Below are 24,424 nucleotides of genomic sequence, written 5' to 3' on the forward strand. Positions count from 1 at the left end.
CATATCAAGGTGTCCACAAAAGGAATACTTGCCCAGTTTGAGTTTGTTCGTTTTTTACAAAGTTACAGAGACAATTTTAATAGAAAAATAAGTCTTTAAACAAATGGTGCTAAATTAATTGGACATCCATGTATAAAACAAAACAAAGCAAAAAATGAGCGTAGGTCCATACTTGATACCTTGTTCAAAAAATAAGACCCAAAGTGGTAAAACTTTGGGAACAGAGGCAGGCAAAGGTTTTCTTCTTTTTTACTTTTTATTAGGGTATAGTTGATGTACAGTGTTGAGCCAGTTTCTTCTGTACAGCATAGTGACACAGTCATACACACACACACACACACACATATATATGTTATATGTAATTAATATATAATCTATATAATTAATACATAACATACAATATAATATATATACATACATACACACATATATACACACATTCTCTTTCTCATATTATCTTCCATTATGGTCTATCCCAAAAGACTGGATGTATTTCCTGTGCTATATAGTAGGATCTCATTGCTTATCCATCCTAAATGTAATAGTTTGCATCTACCAACCAAAAATTTCTCATCCATCCCAATTCTTCCCCCCTCCCCCTGGCAGCAACCACAGATATGTTCTCTTATGTCTGTGAGTCTGTTTTTGTTTTGTGGATAGGTTCATTTGTGCCATATTTTAGATTCCTCATATAAGTAAAATGAGTTCCCGCTGCAGCGCAATGGGATCAGTGGTGTCTTTGGAGCACTGGGACGCAGGTACAATCTTTGGGTTGCAGCAAAAGTTTTCTATAAAGGGCCAGATAGTAAATATTTTAGTCTTTGAGGCCCACCCATGGTTTTGTCACATAATCTTTGCTTGCCCTCTCCCACTCTTCCCCCCCTCACTCTTTTACAACCTTTAAAAATGTAGAAGCTATAGTTAGCTCACAGAAAATTCAAAATTGGGCCAACAGGCCACATTTAGCCCACAGGCAATACTTTACTGTCCTTGTTTTAGACAAAATCATAGGAGAAAATCTTGCGATTGTAGGGTAGGCAAAGAACTGTTAGATACAACATCAAAAGAACAATCCATAAAATTTTTAAAAAGTTTTATATCATTTATCTGACAAAGGACTTGTAACCAGAATAATATGAACTTTCAGAAGTCAGTAATAAGGAAACAATCAAATTTAAAGGATACAGTTGGAAACATGAGCAAAAGATTTAAACAAATGTTTTGTGGAAGACCATATAATTAGTCATCTAGGAAATTCAAGTTAAAACTACAGTGAGATACTTCTTATCCTATCAAAATAGGCTTCAAAAAAGAAAGAAACGTGACAATACCAAGTGCTGCCAAGGATGCAGAGTAACTAGAACTCTTATACATTGCTAGTTAGAATGCAAAAAGGTACAGCCACTTTGAAAAACAGTGAGAAATTTTTATATGGAGTTAAATATACACTTACCAAATAACCTAGCAATCACACTCCTAGTTATTTATCCAAGAAAAATGCGAACCTTCACACAAAAACCCAAAGATCCATATTCATAACTGCTTTATTCATAATCACCAAGAATTGGGAAAAGCCTGAATGTCCTTCAACTGGTAAATATATGAACAAATTATAGCATGTTCATATAATGGAATAATCTCCAGCAATAAAAAGTTACAAACTACTGATACAAAGAACAAGATGGATGACTCCAAATGCATTATGTTAAGCTAAAGAAGATGTGCTCAAAAACTACATAATGTATGGTTGTATTTTTATAACATTCAGGAAAAGGAAAAACTATCAAACATAACATACATCAGTGGTTGCCAGGGTATTAGGGTGTGGGGAGGGGTTGACTACAACCAGGCATAGGGAGCCTTTTGGGTTAATGGAACTCTAGCTCCCCCTGTCTTCTACATCTTGATTTTGGTTGTGATTATATGATTGTATATGTTTGTTAAAACCCATCAAAGTATATATTAAAAATAGTGAATTTTATTATATGTAAAACAATTTAAAGTATGAGGGATAAACAGAAGATACAGAGAGGGACAGCAAAATTCCTAAGGTCAAAGAGATATTTTATTGCTGATGGGAGAAGCTTGAGCATGTTTATAGGCCATGGGCCCACATTAGTAAATAGGAAGTTAGAGGTTTATCTACCCTAAGAAAAGTTAATTTGAAAATATTTTTAAACTTATAGGTACTTGTGGAAGATGAGTTGCAAGTAAAAGAAATGTATGGTTTTTAATCTTTTGTACTATTTGTGAGGTTGATGTAAGTACTAGAGTTGAGTACTCAGCATAAGTGAAGCTATAAATCTGTAACTTTTAATGTATTCCCTGTCATCTGCTCTGGGTACTTAGGTGTATTTTTCTTAATCAATGATAGCTTTTCAGGATCTCTGATTAATATAATGTACCCTTTCACATGGGTATTGTGGTTCCTAAAGACTAGTGACACAGTTGCTGTTGTTTTTACTATCTAAACTGTATTTATTCATTAAAGGTGACATTGGACCAAATGGACAACCTGGGCCAATAGGACCTCCTGGGCTGCCAGGAACAGGTGCTCAGGGACCACCAGGGCCACCAGGGATTCCTGGACCAATAGGCCAACCTGGTAAGATTGGACTAAATGTGCATTTTGTAGCACTCATTGTGTATTGTAGTGTTTGGTTAGCTCCTCAGTAAAGTGTAACCTGTGTTACAGTTTTCTAGAAAACAGATTTGACAGTTAACACGTCTACTTATATAATTATGTAAAAGTAAAGGAATAGAGATCACAGCATAAGAGCGACTTTAATCCCTGATATTTCCCCTCCTGTTCTTTTTTAATTAATCTATTAACAGTAATGTAACTTAACAATTACAGTATGTTGCCATGGGTTGTCATTGTTAAGCTGGTCACAACCTAAGAATCCTAGACCTAAGAACTTCTAGTGCTAATCATTTCAGACCTGAATAGCTATATAGCATTAAGAGACCTTTGTAGAACCTCTTAACATTTCTTAGCCCATGAGAACTAGGGTTTAAAAAGTTTTATTAAAAATATTTTTTAGGCATTCTCATTTAAAAAAATAAAACATGAGTTTAGTTGACTTTCCATCTCTTTTGCCCCTAAAGCAGCAGGTACTTTGCAACTCATGAGCACTCTAAGATTTTTTATATGAGTACTCAAAAAAGTTTTGTCAGCTTGTAACCTAGTGGAGAATCATGTGGTTCCTCTACATTTGTGTGAGAGCTTACTTGAGTTTGTGGATTCTGAACCATCTGGTGATGTGAATTATTTTTATCTTAATCTGGATAAGCATAGTGGCCACTTGGGCCAACATTGTATTATTGCAAAGGACTATAATAATTTATAAAATTAAAACTAATACGGGACATTTAATCATTCCTTAATTCACATGAATATGTCAGATGACTTCATAACAATGGAATATATTTTCTGACTTTAAATGCCAATGAGAATTTTGTTAGTTATTACACTAAAATCTAGAAACACTGATTAACAATATAAAAAACCTTGAAAGTAAAGTTTATTTTTGTTTATGTCCTATTTTAAACATTTATTGTATGGCACATTGTACATTTTTTATGACGCCCTAATATGTCACTACTGACTTAAAAATAAGAAAACTTACAGTGGTACTTTGGACCAATTCGTTAAAAAGTCTGCTTCAACATTCATGAGAAAACCATCTGTCCAACTAGCATAAAAGAGGGATTTTGAGAAAAGAACAATTAATTTTTAGGTTTGGGCATTATAGTCTTGGCCTGTTGTTTCATAAAATGGCTAAAATGAATTTATCTTTTCTGTTATGTTTTGTCATTTATTTTATTTCCCAAAATTGCATAAGGTTTTGGAGGCTTCTTGAATTATTAAATCACAGCTAAGCAAGGATAAAAAGAGAACCCTGTTGATACCAATCTGAACAAAATAAAATGTATTTATTAGTGCTTTATGCTTTTTAAAATTCAGCTAATACTCTACAATGTTTCATTCATCCAGTGTTCTCTCTCTTTCCAACTGATAGATACATAGGTGCATTTTTAAAGTCTAGATAGGATGGACAGGGCAAAAAGTAATGGTGCTGAATTTAATCTCATCTCTTTCTTCTGTAAATGTATCCTTTGCCATAGAATTCAAGATCTTAACTCACATGATTCAGCAAACAAGGGAAGTTAGCAGCAATTGTCATGCAAATGCATTTGAATTAATTTTTTATTAACATAGAAATGTTCTCAAATTTTTTTAACCACAGAATGGCCACATTTTCTATTTGCTAATAATTACAAATACTCAATGTTAAAGTACATTTTATTTATGTCACCAAAGCAGAATATTATCTTAGTCCATTTAAAAAATATCATAGCAGGATCATCAGCAAGGCGACTACTACTACTACTATTTTAATACACCTGACTTATACTGCATGTCTGAAATTCTTACAACTAATTTTTTTTAAATAAGAAGCTTTTTTAATATGCTTTCTGTGTTTCATTTTGCAATAGAAAACTGAAAGAATTCTATGGTGTCACTTGTCCAGTGTTAAATGTTCACAGTATGCTTTGCAGGCTTTTCTTTTGACTCCAGTTTTCTACTATTATTTAATTAAGCTTTACTATTTGTCATTCTCTCTGCCAAAGCAGGCTCTTTAGCTTAATGCATGTTTATAAGTTAAAGACCTGTTGAATATCCATTCCTCATTTGACAGCAGAGAAATAAAACACTTTTTAAAATGCCAAGGGACAAGAAGCAAAATGCTTTTCATCCCAGGCCCTAGTAACCCAGGGAGAAATGGAAGTTGTTGGTTCTTACTATTTGGTCTAGCCATTAGCTAGAAGCTAACTGCCTTAGTGAATCTTTTTAGAGGTCAGTTAAATATACTCAATTCCATATCCACACATAATACCCTAACCTGAGCCAAGTGTTTTGTAACACTTGCCTAGCTAGTCTCAGGAGCATGTGCATGGCCAAATCAGCTCAAGCTTGTCACCACTAATGTGAGTCAAAGAAACAAGGAATCAGTCATGACATTTTCATAAATGAAGGAGAGTACATTGTAGTTTTTGTACATTGTAGTTTTTTTAACTTTTTTGGCTGTAAAACCTTGGGCAATGTATATGTGTATGTGAAGTTTTCACAGATAGTGCATGTTTTGGAAACCACCTTTTTTTTCCCTCCATTCACTGGTTCCATTTGGCTGCCAAAAACTTTAAACCATTACACATTTCCGATGCACTTAACCTCTGTAGATATAGCCATTTAATTTCTGTTGTTATGTAAAGAGATTCAACAGAGCTTTTGATTTTATTTTGACTTTCTTCATCCTGGTTCTTACCAAGATGCCAGTTCCTGATAGTAGTTAGTCATGGAGAAGATCTGTCGTGTGAAAATTACAGCATAATATCTGTTACTACTACTACTACTACTATCACTAACAATGAAGAAAGACATCTTTGCCTAGTACATGTAGGTTGCTTAATCATAGATATCCACTAATAATTATTGAGTTCTCTGTACCTAACCTGTTACAGTACAAAATCAAGTTAATTTAAAAATACTAACAAACCTTTAAGAGCTTAAACTCCTAAATTATTATTCAGTGCAATATAAAGAAAAACAAGAGTGTGAAGCTGATGTGCATCAAAGAGTATTCCTTTTTGTGAATGTAAATATTTTTGTATCTCTATTGGCAAATGCACTTCATTTGTAGTATATATGAGCAAATGCCTAAAATAAGTTTCTTTTCCCATTACTAATATATGTTAGTAGTGAATCAATATCTAATAACTTGTATTTGTAGATTTTTGTGTCCTAATCTTTACATGGTTAGTTCTACTTAATGAACTAATAAACCTAATGAATCTTTTTGCAACTTGCAACTTACTTCTGCTTGGGTGGCTCATCTTGCTGCTGAACTGTAACTTCCTGCCTCTTGAACTTCAGGTCTACCAGGTACTGTAGTTCTTTCTCAACGGCCCTCTCTTTTTCTTTTTAATATTGAGAATTTATTATGTTAGAGCAAATAGTAGAAAAAATCATCCAAATATAATAGGATCATAAAAGATGCAAGAGATATTGCATGAAAATAGTTCTGAGGAACTATAAATAGGACATTTCTTTTTTCCTTTATTATTTTTGAGCTTTACTGAGGTATAACTGACAATTTGAATTGTAATATATTTCAACTGTACAATGTGATGATTTGATGTACTTATACATTGTGAAAGGATTTCCACAATTATCTCATCATACTTCATAAATGTAATAGTATAAAATTGCACTCCCTTTTTATAATAATTTGCTATGAAATGGCAGCATTGGAACCATCTTTACTGTGCCAACTAAATGGAATTCTCTAATCTTCAAAGTGAATTTTATCAGTTTAAGAACATGCTCGTATATAGCATCCAACAAATCTTAAAATACCAGCATCTTGCTCTCTTAAAAAACTAATTGCCCATAAATATTTAACAATAAAATTATGTTTTATTGTTGAAGGCATGAAGGGATGCTCAGAATGGTCACCTGTTTTATTCCCCAGCTTCCAGCCAGTTATAGTGCATCCTCATTTAACAGATGATTACCAACAGTATTGACTTAAAATGTCATGAACTGATAGGTATTGGGGTGGGAACTTGCACCACATTTGTAGTGTAATTCTTTTCATTATGCATATTCTTTTTTAATCACTTTGTTTTCTGGAGTATTTCAGTCTTACAGAAACTTACTAAGGCTAAATATTTTTGCAGTGTCATATTTTTTCTGTAAAATCCTGGCTGGATTACTGAGAAACAGAAGTTAACAACAAAAACTAATAGTAATGTATTATTAAAACAACATGTAAAACGAAGCCAAGATAAAGTCAAAAGGGCCTGTGTAACTGACTTATTCAGTAAATAATCTTTCATGGAACTCTATCCCAGTTATTTATAATACCTTAGAGCAATGCAAATCCAAGTGCGTTCAATGAACCAGTATTTGTTTGTTACCAGTCTTCATTGGAATTGGAAGAAATAAAGAGTAAGCATTTAGAAATTTTTACAGCAATCCGACAGTATAATTTTATTTGTTTAATATAATAACCAAAAGGTAGGATTCTATATTGTCTGTCTTTGGTTTTTTATTTTAATGTTTTTTTAGTAATGTTTATTGTATTTTATTAAAAAAATAGTCCATGATGGACCAGGAATTAAGAACAGATTGGTCTTTCACCAGAAACAATTTCAGAAGCACTTTTTTAGAGAAATATGCTTGAAAATCCTAAGTGTTTATTGTTAGATCATTTCGTGCGCATGATGTCAAAAGTATCTCTGACTCACTGTTAGATTTATTATAATACAGGATTTTTTCACTTGTTTGCTAGAAAAATAGCCAAATACATCTCTTAAAACTTCTTCAATATTAAGTTAATATTTCTTTGTATTAACTGCTATTATTGTTAATATTGGTTTGTATTCTGTTAATATTGGTTTGTATTAACTAGGCTTGCATGGAATACCAGGAGAGAAGGGGGATCCAGGGCCTCCTGGGTTTGATGTCCCAGGACCCCCTGGTGAGAGAGGCAGTCCAGGGATTCCTGGAGCACCAGGTCCTATGGGACCCCCAGGATCACCAGGGATCCCAGGAAAAGCAGGTGCCTCTGGCTTTCCAGGTAATTTATTTATTCTTCCCTCTTTGGGGATTTAGGAGATTAAAATTAATATGATTCTGCTATATTATTCTCTGGTTGTACTTTTCTGGATTGACACTATCCTTTAAGAAAAAGTGTCAAATGTCTTTTGCAGGGAACTATATTTGCTATTTGCATTACACTTTTTCTCTGTGAGAGCTTCAGTTATACATTTCTGTGTAACACATACCCCTCAAATTGAATGATGTAAATAAGCCTTTTAATTTTGCTCAAGATTTTGGGGATTAGGACTTAAGGGATGGTGTAACAGGGTTGTTCATCTCTGATCCACATGACATCAGCTCGAGTGGTTGAGGGTGAAGGATCTGCTTCCAGCATGGCACTTCTGACACCTGAGTGTTTCTTGGCCTCTTCACATGGTATCTCGTTATCCATAGTGCCTCTTCACACAGCTTTGGCTCTTCACATTATGGTAGTGTCAGGGTAGTTGCTCTCCTTTCAGGGCAGCTGACTTCCAAAAGAGAGAATCGGGAGTTCCTATTGTGGATCAGCAGGTTAAGAACCCAACTAGTATCCATAAGGATGCTGATTCAATCCCTGGCCTCACTCAGTGGGTTAAAGATCCAGCATTGCCACAAGCCGTGGTGTAGGTCGTGGATGCTGGCAGCTGTAGTTCCAATTCGACCCCAGCCCAGGAACTTCCAAATGCAACAGATGCAGCAATAGAAAAGATCCCCCCCCCCAAAAAAAGGAAAACAGAAACAAAGCAGAGAATCCCCAAAACTGAAAGTGAGTGTGGAAGCTGCAAGACTTCTCATGATCTAGTCTTGGAAGTCATACAGTGTCACTTAGTCAAGGGTAAGGCATAGTGATCCCAAATTCAAGGGGAAAAGACTACACACGGCTGTGTATACTGGGAAGTGTGGTTCATTTGGGGACCATCTTTAGGAATTAACTACCACAGTGATACAGGCAACACTCAGTAAGATTACAATAGTTGAAAAGGGCTAAGACTTAGTGCCTTCCCTCCAATTCTCAATAGTTTTCCAAATGACATCTTAAAATTTATCTTTTATCTTTCCAAGGTCAAGGAAAGATAAAAATTACTTACTGATATTCTTCAAAGGTGCCAAAGGCGAAATGGGTATGATGGGACCTCCAGGCCCTCCAGGACCTTTGGGAATTCCTGGCAGGAGTGGTGTTCCTGGTCTCAAAGGTAATATTCAGAGTTTGCTGGCAGATGCATAAAAGAAAGAAAATTAAATATTGCTTTATGTCAGTACAGAATATTTTGATTTGACTGCTTCAGATGAACACTTGTATTTTCTTTCTAAGCGACATAACATTTAAATAAGCCCTGTTTTCAGTTTAGTGGCATGCTCAGTTTGAATACTATGAAACATGGTAAGTGCTTAGCTCAAAATAACAAAATATAGGGGTTGTTTTGACTTCTTTACAGTTTCTATAATTGTCAAAGAATTGCAGAAGAAAGAGGGATTGTCATTTGAGTGTAAAAGCGTGTGTGAGCTCAAGTTATTTATAGACAATGAATAAGGTACTTAAGTGGGTGGGCAGTGGCCTACCCAACCATGTATCACATGAATAATACTTACATACTTTAATCCTGGATGAATGAATCTGATCTGCTCTGTCTTCCCCACATCTGTTGGGTTTAGGTGATGATGGTTTGCAGGGTCAGCCAGGATTTCCTGGACCTGCAGGAGAAAAAGGTAGCAAAGGAGAGCCTGGCCTTCCAGGCCTTCCTGGACCAATGGATCCAGATCTGCTGGGCTCAAAAGGAGAGAAAGGAGACCCTGGCCTACCAGGTATGTTTCCTGGTATACATGCATTTTATTTTATTTTATTTTATTTTATTTATTTTATTTTATTTTATTTTATTTTATTTTATTTTATTTATCTTTTGCTTTTTAGGGCTGCACCCACAGTATATGAAGGTTCTCAGGCTAGGGGTTGAATCAGAACACCAACGCCAGATCCAAGCCACTGAGCGAGGCCAGCGATTGAACCCACAACCTCATGGTTCCTAGTCAGATTTGTTTCACTGAGCCATGCTGGTAACTCTTAATTTTAATTTTTAACAGCATGACAAGTGACTTGTAATCCAGGATTCACCAACAAAAGTCATTAGGTATATCAAATTTTGGTAATGAAAATTAATTTTCACTGATTTGTACTGTTTTACTGATCAACTTTTGTTTGAGTATTTTCTTTATAGTTTATGTATCATAAGCTATGAAGTTTTAAAACAGTCTTAGTCACTTTCAGGCCTTCCAGAACATAGTATAGGATGTGGTCAAGAGAAAACGGAGATATAGCCAGAATTACTTGGAAAACTGATTTCATTGTTTGAGAAATTTGCTGGTCCTTTCAACTTTTTTCCCCTGGGAATCTGGGGTTAATAGATGCAAACAATAGCCTTTGGAGTGGATAAGCAATGAGATCCTGCTGGATAGCACTGAGAACTATATCTAGTCACTTGTGATGGAGCGTGATGGAGGATAATGTGAGAAAAAGAATGTATGTATATATGTGTGTGTGTGTGTGTGCGACTGGGTCACTTTGCTGTACAGTAGAAAATTGACAGAACACTGTAAACCAACTGTAATAGAAAAAATAAAGATCATTGTAAAAATATTTGAAACCAGATGAGGATGAATGGTACATTGTTGCCCTGCAGCGTTTTGATATCCATATCATCCTTAAGGCTTTTAAGTATGGTTCATTGTTATTCTACCTTGGCAGGATACACAAGTATTGGACTATGAACAGCCAAGCTCAGCCCTGAGGGAAGTCACTGAAAGTAGGTCTAGGGAACAACTGTCTTATCATAGTTATTTAATTGGAAGCAAATAAGGTATAAAGTATAACATTGATTTTTAAAATTAATTTTTTTTCTTTTTATGAAAGTATAACATATAGCAAAGCATTAGAAAAACCAAATAAGCACAAATAAATAATAAAGTACCTACCATTCAATCTACATAGAATAGCCTTTCGTTTGACATGGAACTTTAAAACTAGCTATGTTTATTTGCAGGTTGCATAGTAAAGTTTGTGACTCTTTTTGTGTCGTAACCATTACTATTGTCAGTCCATGTGTGCATGTGCGTGTTTGTGCAGGTGTGTGTGTACACAGATGCTATAAGTTTCCCTTGGAGCAGGACTCGGTGGGATTTCTCCTCAAAAAAGTTTTTTAAGACATTACTGTAGTTCTGCACTTAGTCATAAAAGAGGCCACTTAATTTTTTATTGTTAAAATGAGATATCTTTCTTTACTTAGTCTTATAAGGGCTTCTCTTCTTTTTCCATTTTGCCTTCTGCAAAATCCAGGCAGTAAACTGTATTTGCCTCTAATATAGGGTTTTTAAGGATAGAGTAGAATCTCAGAAATAGCTTAGAAATAATCTGCCTCGATTCCTTTATTTTATTTTATTTACTTATTTTTATTTTCAATATTTTCATTTTTTTTCAAATTCCTTTATTTTATAGTATAAGAAACTGAGGCCCAAAGATAAAAGTGATTTAAGTATTGTGTGTTCTGAATTTTGTAATGGTAGCAAAATGAAAAGGGGGGGAGTTTAGTGGGTCCGGTGTCACTGGTTCATAGTATGTCAGAATATCGCTGGTTCCTATATTTCAGAGTTTGGGTAGCTTGCTTCGCAGCATTTCTCTAATGGACTAATGATATCAACCTAACTTGTCTTTCTTATACTCATCCTTGGAAGGTATTCCTGGAGTTTCAGGGCCTAAAGGTTATCAAGGTTTGCCTGGAGACCCAGGGCAACCTGGATTGCGTGGACAACCTGGATTACCAGGACCATCGGGTAAGTATGATAAACCACCTGTAGCAAATAGATGGCAGATCCTGAACCCTGGAACAAAATAATTATGTATTTATCATATGTGAGGGTATTTTGGATCTGGTCATGGCAATATGCTTGGATAGCTACTGAGATGTGCAGCTCTCCTTTAGCAGAAATATTGCCAAGTGGCCCAAGTGTCAACAGAAAAGATTTGTAGGATATTTTCCTTTGCTCAGTTTCTTCTTTTTGTGGCAGCAGAGTGTACACAGAATCAGAAGTACATCCAAGTAAGATGCTGTGTTTTATTTATATATCTCACAACATAGGTAAATAAGACAGTTATCTCATAGGAGCCTAAAGAATTCACCCTTTTCATGGAAGACAGTATGCCAAAAAGTATGTATATATATATATATGTATGCATGACCGGGTCACTTTGCTGTACAGCAGAAATTGACACAACATTGTAAATCAACTATACTTTAATTAAAAATTTTTAAAAATTGAGTAGCTAAAAAAAAAAAAATCACCCTTTCAGTTCTTTGCCTTCCGGTAAATCAATCATTACACCGTGGCTGCCAATTCTATTTTTCTCAAGTTTCTAGGGATAAAAATTTCACAACCTACCTTGGTAATGTGTTATAGCATTAATCACTCTTATAGTTAACATGGATTTTCTTTGTATATGTATAATAAAACTCTTGGTTGCTGCTTCTCAAGGCATTTTAGGGCCGATGGAGCAGGATGGAGGATAATGTGGGCTAATGATGGCAGTTGGGCTGCCAAGGAATAGAGCAGCTGGTCTCCGTCCTCGTCAGAGCCCTTTCAGTCAGTTATTCTGCTCTGAACTCTGTACTACATTACCTTGAAGTAGTTAAAAGGAGAAAATTGGACTTCTCATTATGGCGCAGCGGAAAAAAATCTGACTAGGAACCATGAGGTGGTGGGTTCGATCCCTGGCCTTGCTCGGTGGGTTAAGGATCCGGCATTGCCGTGAGCTGTGGTGTAGGTCACAGGTGCGGCTCGGATCTGGCATTGCTGTGGCTCTGGCATAGGCTGGTGGCTACAGCTCCGATGAGACCCCTAGCCTGGGAACTTCCATATGCCACGGGTGCAGCCCCGAAAAGACAAAAGACAAAAAAAAAAAAAAAAAAAAAAAAAAGAGAGAGAGAGAGAAAATCTTTCCTTTTCTAGCTTTGGCATACTATGCATTCTCTTCTCCAGATTGGAAGTCAGTGTGAAAGAAAAAATAAAATAATATTTAAGGCAAGTTGTGGTCCTTAGAAAATACCTAAGTGACACCACAGAGCTCAAGCACCTAAGCTCTGGGAAGAATATGTAAACACAGCAGCCCATGATTATTGGGGATGATGGTGTCTGTGGCCTAATGTGCTGAGGGTTATCATGACAGGGTGCCACTTTCCTCTTCCTGGCCTCACATAATCATGCCCTACAAGAGAAAGACACTTCTGACTCTTTTAAAAAGAGTCTCTTTATGTTGCATTTATCTGTGATAAATACAGGAAGGTAGTTATATACATACACAAATAAGACTTAGGGTGATTGGAATAGTGTTGGCGTAAAAAACAATGTGTCCTGGTGAAATTTTTGTATTTTAAAAAATAGATTTATATTAGGAGACCTCTATTACCATGATTATATTATAATAGCTTCCTTAGGAGATTTCATAGGTAACTCTTGCCTATTTTATGCTGAGTTAGATCTTTGGAACACAATCTGCTATTACGATTTGATCCATTCAATTCTATGCTTGCATTTGAATTACAACCCCTTCCAGGAAACCAGGCAACCCTAGTACTGCTGACTTATGTTATTTTACCAATTTGACTTTTCTAGGTCCCAAGGGTAACCCTGGTCTCCCTGGGAAGCCAGGACTTACAGGACCTCCTGGACTTAAAGGAAACATAGGTGATATGGGTTTTCCAGGTGAGTGATAAAACCTCCCGAATATTTAGTTCCGTTAATGGAAGATAGCTCACTATCTTTGTTATCAGAAAAGAGACTGATATTGATAGAATCAAACTGAGCCAACATCTAGGGCAATCAGTGGGTAGAGCTCTCCCATTACACAAATATTTGAAGTAGGAATTGAGACAGAGCACTAGAAAGAATTTACAAACTTCCAATCACCCCCCCCAAGCTGTACCCCCTTTCACTTAAACTTCCCTTATAAAAAGGCTTTTGTATAATCTTGATTGTAAAGCTCATCATTCTGTCAATCAGAATTTGCAGAATTCTTTAAAAAAAATCTTTTTGCTTGGTCATATGCATCATGTATATCCCACAAACAGTATTTTGTAAAAGACCACATGTTCCATGTTTTTAACAGGCCCTCAGGGTGCAAAAGGGTCTCTTGGATCTCCTGGAGTTCCTGGACAACCCGGCTCCCCAGGATTACCTGGACAGAAAGGAGAAAAAGGTGATCCTGGTATTTCAGGCATTGGTCTTCCAGGTCTTCCTGGCCCAAAGGTAATCCTTCCTATTCAGGCACATGCCTGAACAGATGTGGTTTTTCTTCAACACTGTGCTCATTCCTAATTCTTCCTTAAACAAACTATCGAATGATATGGTATAATTCTGGGCAAGAAATTCATTCCTTCTTTTTTTTTCTCTTGTGTGTTTTAGAGTTGGTAGCCAGTCCAAAAAAAAGCGGGGGGGGGGGTCTTTCTTATTTCTTTGTTTTCTCTCTATATTAATATCTGAGTATGTTTCAGTAACCCAAAGGCATATTTTGGCCTAGTTTGGGCTTTCTTTTCCTTTTTGGTCATGGAGTTGGTCTTTGTCCTAATGTTATTATTAACTAATTTGAAGAAGTTTATAAGCACAGTAACTCATCACATTGATGAAAATGCAGTATTATTCTTAACTGCATATCTGAGGTAGTTCTCCAAAAATAGTTTTAACATAGCCCTCTATGCCCCTGGTATTTCAGGCATTGGTCTTCCACACTAGTCAGTGTGAAAATTTTGGAGGTATTTCTCAAGCAATCAGATTTAGAACTTGTTTTGGAATCACTGGATTCACAAATATTTGATAAAATATTGTGAAAAAAGTAACAACTGCAGTTGATTTGCAGAAGTATTTTGTAACTAGTAGAGATGCATCCCTTGTCTGTTACATACATTTCAAGTATTTTCTTCCAGTGAATTGTTTGTCTTGTAATGTTTAATCATTCCGTCACAATACAAAACTTGAGTGTTCAAAAAGGAATTGTGTTACTCAGCTTCCATGGAATTAGTGAACGTTCCTACTGAGTTAAGAGTTTATTGAATAATGTTTTAAAGATAATTTCTTTTTTAATAGTATACAAAAAGGCTATGGTTTGATTGCCCAGTAAATCACCTTATTGTAAGAATAGAGAAATTTTCACATATGAATTGCAGATTAACTGTGTATATAGTTCATTGAAATGAATCTTATTTTTTCTTTTCTATTTAAATGTTATCAGTAATACGTGAATGCATATTTTACTAAAAATAGTAATACAAAGTTATCAAGGGTAAAAGTGGAATTCTCCTTTATAAAATGTCTCCTTTATTCCATGCTTGTTCCCATAGGAATCCACTGTTAATAGTTGGTCTGTATATCCTTTGACTCCCTTGTGCATTCTCTCTATATATGCATACGTCTGTGTACACACATACACACACACAGAATTTGGAGTTTTCTACACATTATACATATGTAGAGTCATAACACACACTATTCTATATGTTGCCTTATCATTTAATGTCTCTTGATATTTCTTCTTTCAGTATATCTTAATTTTCTTTGTCATTGTACATTGTTTTTTAATGGCTACATGATATCCCACTTTTGTTGTAAAATAATACCATAACGAACATTCTTACACATATCTGTGGATACATGTACGATTATTTATATGGTAGAGAATCCTAGATGTGAAACTGCTAGGTCAAAACATAAATGCATTTAAATGCTGATCTCAAGTTTTTATATGAAGAGTAACAAACTAATTTGATTTTTAAAAAATCAACCAGCACACGGTAGTGTATAGAAATATCATGTTGTACACATGAAACTTACGCGTATGTTATAAATCACTGTTACCTCAACAAAAAAATCAATCTGTATGAAATGACGTAAAATCAGAAGTCTTCTGTCCACACATTTACGTATGTCAAATCCACAATTCTTCCCCAAGGTAAACACTTTTAGTCACTCCTCATGTACTTGTCTAGAAAAGGCTTTTTATGCATATATACGAATGTGTATATGATAGATACTGCATCATTTTTGAGAATCAACTTTTTACAGTCAAAACCTCTGATACTGAGGTGCATCTTACAATGGGAAACATCTTATAATTGTAATTGGAAACATTTTTTCCTCATGGAATGATGTTGCATCTTTCAAAGGTAGTGTTTTTATGTTTTTATTTACATACATGAAATCATACTATGTATCTGCTCTGAACCTACTGGTCATAAGAAATTTTAGGAAACTTTATCAGCTGATAAATATATGACTCATTCTTTTTCATAGTTATAGAGTATTTTTTGGTGTCGGCTAACCATAAGTAATTTGACCTCTTATGAGCACTGAAGTTGTTTCTATATATTTGTGGTTATAAACACTGAAGATTCGTGTCCATATCTTACATACATATATATCTTAAAATTATTTGATAACTATTGCTATAGAATAAATTCTGAGTAGAGTTGCTGGAACCCAGTGTACATATGCATTTTTAATATAGATATTTACTGGCGAATTTTCCTAATTAAATAGTACTGCTTGACACTCCCTTGATCAATGTAAGAAATTTTTTGTTTTCTTCTCATTTTACAAATATTGGGTACTATTGATCTTTCTAATTTTGTCAATCTAATAGGTAAAATGTAGTGTATCATTGTTTAAATGCATATTTTCCTGATTCCCAGTGAGATTCCTTATATGTATATCTCCTCGTCAAAATGTCTATTCATATTCTTTGCTTCATTTTTTTAGGAGGGGACTTGGTTATATATTTCCTGTTGATTTGTAGGAGTACTATATAAACAGTGAAGATGCATCTGTTGTCTATTATATATGTTGCAAAAAGTTTTTCCCAGTCAGTTGTTTGTATTACAGTGGCATTTACTGTGCATTTTGCCATGTAGAAGTTTAACATTTTTACATAAGCGAATGTTATTCATTTAAAAAATGGAGTTCCCATCATGGCGCAGTGGTTAACAAATCCAACTAGGAACCATGAGGTTGCGGGTTCGATCCCTGCCCTTGTTCAGTGGGTTAACAATCCGGCGTTGCAGTGAGCTGTGTTGTAGGTTGCAGACGCGGCTCGGATCCCCTGTTGCTGTGGCTCTGGCGTAGGCTGGCAGCTACAGCTCCGATTCAACCCCTAGCCTGGGGACCTCCATATGCCGCGGAAGCAGCCCAAGAAATGGCAAAAAGACAAAAATAAAAGTAAAAAAAATAAAAAATATCTCTTGAGTATGTACCATATGCCAGGTACTATTTTAAGTGCTAGAGATAGAGCATGAGTGAAACAATTTCACTGCCTGCATGGAGCTTATATCTCATCAATGAACAAAATAAATAAGTTTATGTTAGAAGGCATGGTGAAATTAGAGCAAGGCTTGGGGGTAAGAATTGCTGAGAAATGTTACATTTTAAAATAGAGTAGACGAGTTCCCATCATGGCTTACCAATAACGAATCTGACTGGTATCCATGATGTTGCGGGTTCGATCCCTGGCCTTGCTCAGTGGGTTAAGGATCCAGCATTGCCGTGAGCTGTGGTGTAGGTTGCAGATGCAGCTCGGATCTCGTGTTGCTGTGGCTCTGGTGTAGGCCGGCGGCTACAGCTCCGATTTGCCCCCTAGCCTGGGAACCTCCGTACGCCGTGGGTGCGGCCCTAAAAAGCAAAAAGTAAATAAATAAATACAATAAAGTAGGGTAGTAAGGAAAATCTTCTCTGATAACAATTGATCAGGTGGCCTCATGCAGTGAGGGGGTGACTCATTCAAAGACCTTGACATTTTCAGAAATAAAAAGGAGGCTAGTATGAATTAAGGTTCAGGTGAAACTGTATACTTTTTTCCAAATAAATTATCCAAAGGACCCAAACTCATTTTTTACAAACTCTCATTCTTTACTCATTGATTTGAAATTCCATTTTACAGATTTTATAAATTTGTTTTCATTTTTTTCTAGACTGAGTGAATTTTAACATTCATATAATGGAGCCAAGATTACCATAATAACTCATCTCTGAAATTATATTGGATGGCATTAGAAAAACATGTTTCAGTTGGCCAATGTCCACAGAATATTCAGTTCTTCAAGCAAGAGTTTAACTTTTAGTTTTTCTATGCAGCCTAGAAGTATATTTCAGTAAGCAAATTCTACTCCAAATTTGAATACTCGCAGAGCTGGTAGAACCAGGAAATCATGTATTTGAAGTATCCTGTTGTTTCTTTAAGGTGGTATTATTTTATCTCAAAATGGTCACACATTTAAAAAAAAAAGATTTTACTGCTTAGTTCTAATTGGCTTTGCACAATTCTGATATGCACAAGTTTGTAACCACAATTTAGTTAAATGACATCAGTCCACAACAATGTGGTTCAAATTTAAGTTACTGTGGTATGTTACCTCTTCAGTCCATAAACCACTATGTAAATAACTGTTGTGCAACATGATCAGGGAACAGTCATTTCACTTCTTTCAAATGCTGTCAGTGATTATTCACTGTGAATCTGTTGTTCCCATCTTACATTGACAGCAAAGCTTGGAAATGTGTTGCCTCTGTCTCTCATTGATAAACCAACTTGAAATTTAACAAAAATGGATACTCAAAAGAGAAAATTGACCAAACATTATGAAAGTGCAGTTTAAAAAGTGACTAGTTATTAAAAATCCTAAACCTGGATTTCCCACTGTGGCGCAGCAGGTTAAGAACCCAACATAGTGTCCTTGAGGATGTGAGTTCAAGCCCTGGCCTCACTCGGTGGATTAAGGATCTGGCATTGCTGCAAGCTGCGTCATAAGTCGCAGATGCAGCTTGGATCCAATGTTGTTGTGGCTGTGGCATAGGCCTGCAGCTGCAGCTCCAGTTCGACCCCTGGCCTGGGAGCTTCCATATGCTGCAGATGTGGTCCTAAAAAGGAAAAAGAAAAAAAAAAAAAGAAAAGAAAGGCGATAGCACTAGAAGTGAAAAATCAAATGGAAATGGAATTAGAGATAAAATAGCCAACCAATGGAATGTTGACACTGCCACCATTTGAGAGACTTTAGATGTGCAGCCAAGAAAGCTAGTGAAGATGAAATGAGCTGCATATGACTTTACTCTCTACAGGTATAGTTGCCATGAAGAAGGATTTTAATGTTTTGAGAAAAACCTTTATTTTATTTTTTGGCCATATTCACAGCATGTAGAAGTTCCTGAGCCAAGGATTGAATCATGCCACAGCAGGGACCCAAGCCACTGCAGTGACACCACCAGATCCTTAACCCACTGTGCCACAAAGGAACTCCAAGAAAAACTTTTAAAGGTCATGGAATGGTCATATTTTCCCCATTGATTTTTTTTTTTTGGCAATACTATTCTTTACTAATTTTTCTCTTTGAAGGAGAACCATGCTTTTTTACAGCACCTGTAAACAAGTCAGTGAAGTATATGAGTTTCCCATAAATATATATTATTATTTTTTGCAATGTTAGACTATCACAATACAACTGTCTTACACAATAGTTACTGAAGGCAAGTCAGGCTATAACAAGGGTTGTTCCCATTGATTTTTAAAATTTCTTTATGTGGTTTCATCATGCATTTTCATTTTTATAGTCCCATACTACTGTGCAAAATAAGGAGTGTCTGCATATATTATAAAGGAAGATTAGAATAAAAATTTCAGGAAACATAATAGTATGATTAGGGGATGCCAAGTATAAGAAAAATTCTGTAGTTAGTGAGTTGTTAAGAAATAAGGGTAGCATTAAAAGGTCAGATGGTAGTTTGTTTTACAAATGAGGCAATTTATGAGACAGTGTCCTTGTTAGTCAAAAATCATAATTAATATAATACAGTGCAAACTCTGGACAGGGAATCAATAGGCAGAAGTTTGAGTCTGAATCTGTCTATATAACTTTATAAGTCACTTAATTCTTCTGTATTTTCATTGCTTATTAGTGAAATAGAAAAATTACCCCATGTATTGTGCATATCGAGGCTTCAATTAGATTTAAAAAAAAAACACTTTTGTAAATTATAATGCACTCTGTAAAGAATATTTGTCTCCAAGATGAGATAGATGGACTGGATGGTATCTAAGATTTATACAACACTTAAACTTAATGACAGTATTCTTTTGATGTGGCATAAGGTTTCTAACCTCCATTAATCCTTCTTAAAATAGAATCATACTACACACTCAGAACAATCCCCTGTCATAATCCTGGATAGCATTTTTGCTGAAATTCACAAGCAGAAAATCTTAGAAGAAAATATGATATATCTTCATGACCTTGATTTAGATTAATGATTTCTTAGATATAATGCCAAAAGCCAAACAACCAAAGAAAAATTAAATTGAACTACATTATAATTTTGTGCTGCACATGATAGCGTCAATAAAGTGAAAAGACAACTCACAGAAATGGAGAAAATATTTGCAAATTATCTATCAGATAAGAGATTTGTATCCAGAATATATATTTAAAAACTCTTGTAATTCGATGAAAAAGAAAATAGACCAATTTTTAAATGAACAAAGTCAGTTGGGCCTAACAGACCTATACATACCATCCCACAACAGCAGAGTATACATTTTTTTAAATGTATACTCAAGAAACATTCTTCAGAATAGATCATATGTTAGGCCACAAAGTAAGTCTCAATAAATTTTAAAATATTTAAACCCATACAAAGTATCTTTTCTAATTACAATAGAATGTAAACTAGGAATAGCAGCAAAAGGAAACCTGGAAAATTTACAAATATGTAGAAATAAAGAACATACTCTTAACAACAAGTAGGACAAAGATGAAGACGCAAAGGAAATTATAATATATCCTGAGACAAGCAGAAAACACAACATACCAAAACTTATGGGCTCCATCAAAAGCAATAAATACTAAGAGAGGAATTTATAGTGTAAATGCTTGCATTAAAGAAGAATGATTCTAGATCAACCATTTAGCTTTACACATTTAGGAAGTAGAAAAAGAACAAACTCAAGAACCTAAAGCTGGTAGGAAATAATAAAGATGAAAGCAGAAATACATACAGTATAAAAGAAAAACAATAGAAAAAATAGTTAAGACCAAGAATTGGTTCTTCAAAAACATGAGCAAAATTAAAAAACCTTTAGATTGGCTAAGAGAGAAAAAAAAAAAAAGAAGATTCAAAAATAGCTAAAAGTAGACATGAAAGAGGGAGCATTATCACCAGTTTCACAGAAATAAAAAGGATTATGAGAGTACTATGAACAAGTGCACAACAACAAATTGGATAACTTTGAAGTGGACAAATTCCTAAAGACACCCAGTTTACCAAGATTGAATCTAAAAGAATAGATTTTCTGAATAAACCTGTAGCTACTAAGGAGATTGAATAAGTAATAGAAAAACCTCCCCAACAAGCAAAGCCCAGAACCAGTTGCCTCTAGTGGTGAATTCTATATCACATTTAAGAAAGAATTAACACTGTTTGTTCTCAAGCTCTTCCGAAAAATTGAAGAGGAGAGAGCACTTCCAAACTGTGATGCCAGCATTACTCTGATTATAAAGCCAGACCAAGACCATAAGAAAACTATAGGCCAATATCTCTTATGTATATTGATGTAAAAGTTCTTAACAGAATACTTGTACACAAAATTCAGTAGTATATTAAAATACAAGTACACCATAATCAAGTGAGATTTATTCCTGGAATACAAGAATGGTTCAACATACAAAAATCATTAATGTAATGCATCACATTAACACAATGAGAGGAAAAACCCACATGATCATCACAATCGAAGCAGTTAAAGTATTGACAAAATTCAGTACCATTTTATGATTAAAAAAAACCTCAATGAACTAGTAGTAGAAGGACACTACCTGAACGTAATGAAGGCCATATATGAAAACCCCACAGCTAATGTCATACTGAATGGTAAAAGACAAAGGTTTTCCTCTAAATCAGGAAAAAAACAAGGATGGACCTTCTAGCTACTTCCATTAAACATAATACTGGAAGTCCTAGCCAGAGGAATTGTACAAGAAAAAAAAAATAAAGTGCATCAAAATTAGAGGAAGCAAAAATATCTCTGTTCATAGGTGATGTAATCTTATATATAGAAAACTCTATAGAGATTCCACATGAAAATCTAATTAGTTAAAAACTAATAAATTCAGCAAAGTTGGAGGATAAAAAATCACAATGTGATAATCAGTTGGTTTTTGTACACTAACAAAGAACAATCCTAAAATAGGAAATTACGAAAACATCTCCATTTATAATAACATCAAAAAATATATAAAATACTTGGGAATAAACCAAACCAAGGCAATGAAAGACTCATGCACTGAAAACTAGAAAACATGTGAAAGTAAATTAGAGAAGACAAATACACGGAAAAGCATCCCATATTTATGGATTAGAGGACAGTATTGTTAAGATGTTCATACTACCCAAAACAATCTATGGATTCAACACATATTCCCATCGACTTCTTAATCACATTTTTTTCAGAAATAGAAAAATTTATCCAAAAAATACACAGACCCTCAAGGGATCCTGAACAGGAAAAAAAAAATCTGAAAAAGAACAAAGCTGGAGGCATTACACTTCCTGATTACAAACTATATTACAAAGATATAGCAATGAAAACAATGTGGTGCTGGCATAAAGCCATAAAAATAAACCAATAGAATAGAAAAGAGAACCCAGCCATGAACCCTCACAAATATGGTAAAATAATCTTCCACAGGGCTGCCAAGACCACTCAACTGGAAAAGTACGATCTCTTCAACAAATAGTGAAAAGGTTAAAATGGGTTAAAGATCTAAGCATAAGACCTAAACCTATAAAACTCTTAGAAGAAAACATGAAGAGTAAACTTCATGACATTGGATTTGGTGATGGTTTCTTGGATATGATACCAAAAACAAAAGCAAAAAGGACACATAGGGAAATTAAACTACGTAAAATTGAAACCTGTACATCCAAGGACACTATCAATAGTGTGAGTGAACTCAAGACAATGAAAGGAATGGGAGGAAATACTAGCAAATCATATATCTGATAAAGGGTTAATTTTCAGAGTATGTAAACTCCTACAACTCATCAACAAAAAGCTAACAATCCAATTTAATATTTTCAACTCATTCTGTTTTTTTTTTAATTGGCAGTGCTTCTTCAGTTTTACAGTGGAACACAATAAACAGTATTAACTTTTTCACCAACCTTGATGTCTTCCATTCTGTATATTGCAACCAGCCTGATATTTTATTCTGGGTTAGAGCATTGGATCGAAGTGAAAATGCTGTTACTACAAGATAGTAGAGAATGACTGTGATCTAGATACTCTTAGATTACAAATTTGATTTTTAACAGCAAAAAAGTTATCAACTTGACTCCTATTTCTACATGAATACCTGTTATTACAACACAGTCACCTTTCCTTGAAAGCAGTTCTAGTTTCAGGCTTGTTAAAAAGCTTCATAGTCTTACAGTGTTACTGTATTTCTTAGGTAGCTTCACAATGTTAAATTTGACTCATTAGTGGGTCAATATTCCATTTTCAGGGTTATATCAAAGCTCCCAACAACAAAAAGTCTAGAACTAGACAGCTTCACTGCTGAGTTCTACCAAACAGTTAAAGAATTAAAACCAACCCTTCTCAAACTCTTCTAAAAAACAGAAGAGAAAGGAACACTTAAAAATTCATGTTATGAGGCCAGCATTACCCAATACCAATACCAGACAAGGATGCCACAAGAAAAAGAAAATTACATGCCATCATCACTGATAAACATAGGTGAAAAAAATCCTCGATAAAATATTAGCAAGCCAAACTCAATAATGCATCAAAAGGTTAAATCATGATCAATGGGAATTTATTCTAGAGGTACAAGTATGGCTCAACATCTGCAAATCAAACACTATAATATGCCACATTAACAAAATGAAAGATAAAAATCATATCACAATAGATGCAGAAAAGCATTGGACAAAATTCAACATCCACATATAAAAACTTTTCAACAGAGTGGATACAGAGGGAACATACCTTACAACATAACTAAAATCCACATTTTACAAGCCCACATTCAACATCATACTAAGAGATGAAAAGCTGAAAGCTTTTTGTCTAAGAGTAGGAACAAGCAAGGATGCCCAACCTCTCCACTTTTACTCAACATAGCATTAGAAGTCTTAGCCAGAGCAATTAGGTGAGAAAAAGAAATAAAATCAATCACATAGGAAAGGAAGAAGTAAAACTGCTGCTATTTCCAAATCACATAATCTATGTTTTTTTAAAAAAAATTAAAAATAAATTCAGTCAATTTACAGGATACCAAATCAATATTTAAAAAAAATCTCTTGTGTTTCCATACACTAATAATGAACCAGCAGAATGAAAAAGTAAGAAAACAATTCAATTTACAATTGTATCAAAAAGAATAAAATACCTAGAAATAAGTTTAACCAGAGAGGTGATGGGGAGAGTTCCCATTGTGGCTCAGCAGAAACAAATCCGAGTAGTATCCATGAGGATGCGGGTTCAATACCAGGCCTCACTCAGTGGGTTAAGGTCCTGGTGTTGCCATGAGCTGTGGTGTAGGCTAGACGTGGCTCAGGTCCTGTGTTGCTGTAGCTGTGGCATAGGCCAGCAGCTGCAGCTCTGATTCAACCTCTGGCCTGGGAACTTCCATATACTGCATGTGTGGCCCTAGAAAGCACATGCACACAAAAAGGTGAAGGACCTATAACACTGAAAAC

General features: G+C 35.0%; 1 protein-coding gene across 2 annotated transcripts in view; it reads left to right on the forward strand.

Moving 5' to 3' along the window:
• COL4A5 (collagen type IV alpha 5 chain) overlaps window positions 1-24,424 on the forward strand; it is a 224,922-nt gene that overhangs the window by 160,373 nt on the left and 40,125 nt on the right. For both annotated transcript variants that reach the window (XR_014835517.1, XM_021080780.2), the window contains exons 30-36: window positions 2,492-2,605; window positions 7,479-7,646; window positions 8,752-8,841; window positions 9,302-9,451; window positions 11,372-11,470; window positions 13,307-13,396; window positions 13,800-13,939. Coding sequence is in view for 1 of the 2 variants with exons in the window: in XM_021080780.2 (XP_020936439.1) it covers window positions 2,492-2,605; window positions 7,479-7,646; window positions 8,752-8,841; window positions 9,302-9,451; window positions 11,372-11,470; window positions 13,307-13,396; window positions 13,800-13,939 (851 nt within the window). In the remaining variant the exon portion in view is untranslated. The remainder of the gene's footprint in view (window positions 1-2,491; window positions 2,606-7,478; window positions 7,647-8,751; window positions 8,842-9,301; window positions 9,452-11,371; window positions 11,471-13,306; window positions 13,397-13,799; window positions 13,940-24,424) is intronic.

This window comes from Sus scrofa, chromosome X (genome assembly GCF_054392235.1).
Source record: "Sus scrofa isolate SSC_HxYL_T2T_F1_AM1 chromosome X, Sscrofa_HxYL_maternal_Yorkshire_Landrace_v2.0, whole genome shotgun sequence".
Lineage (NCBI taxonomy): Eukaryota > Metazoa > Chordata > Mammalia > Artiodactyla > Suidae > Sus > Sus scrofa.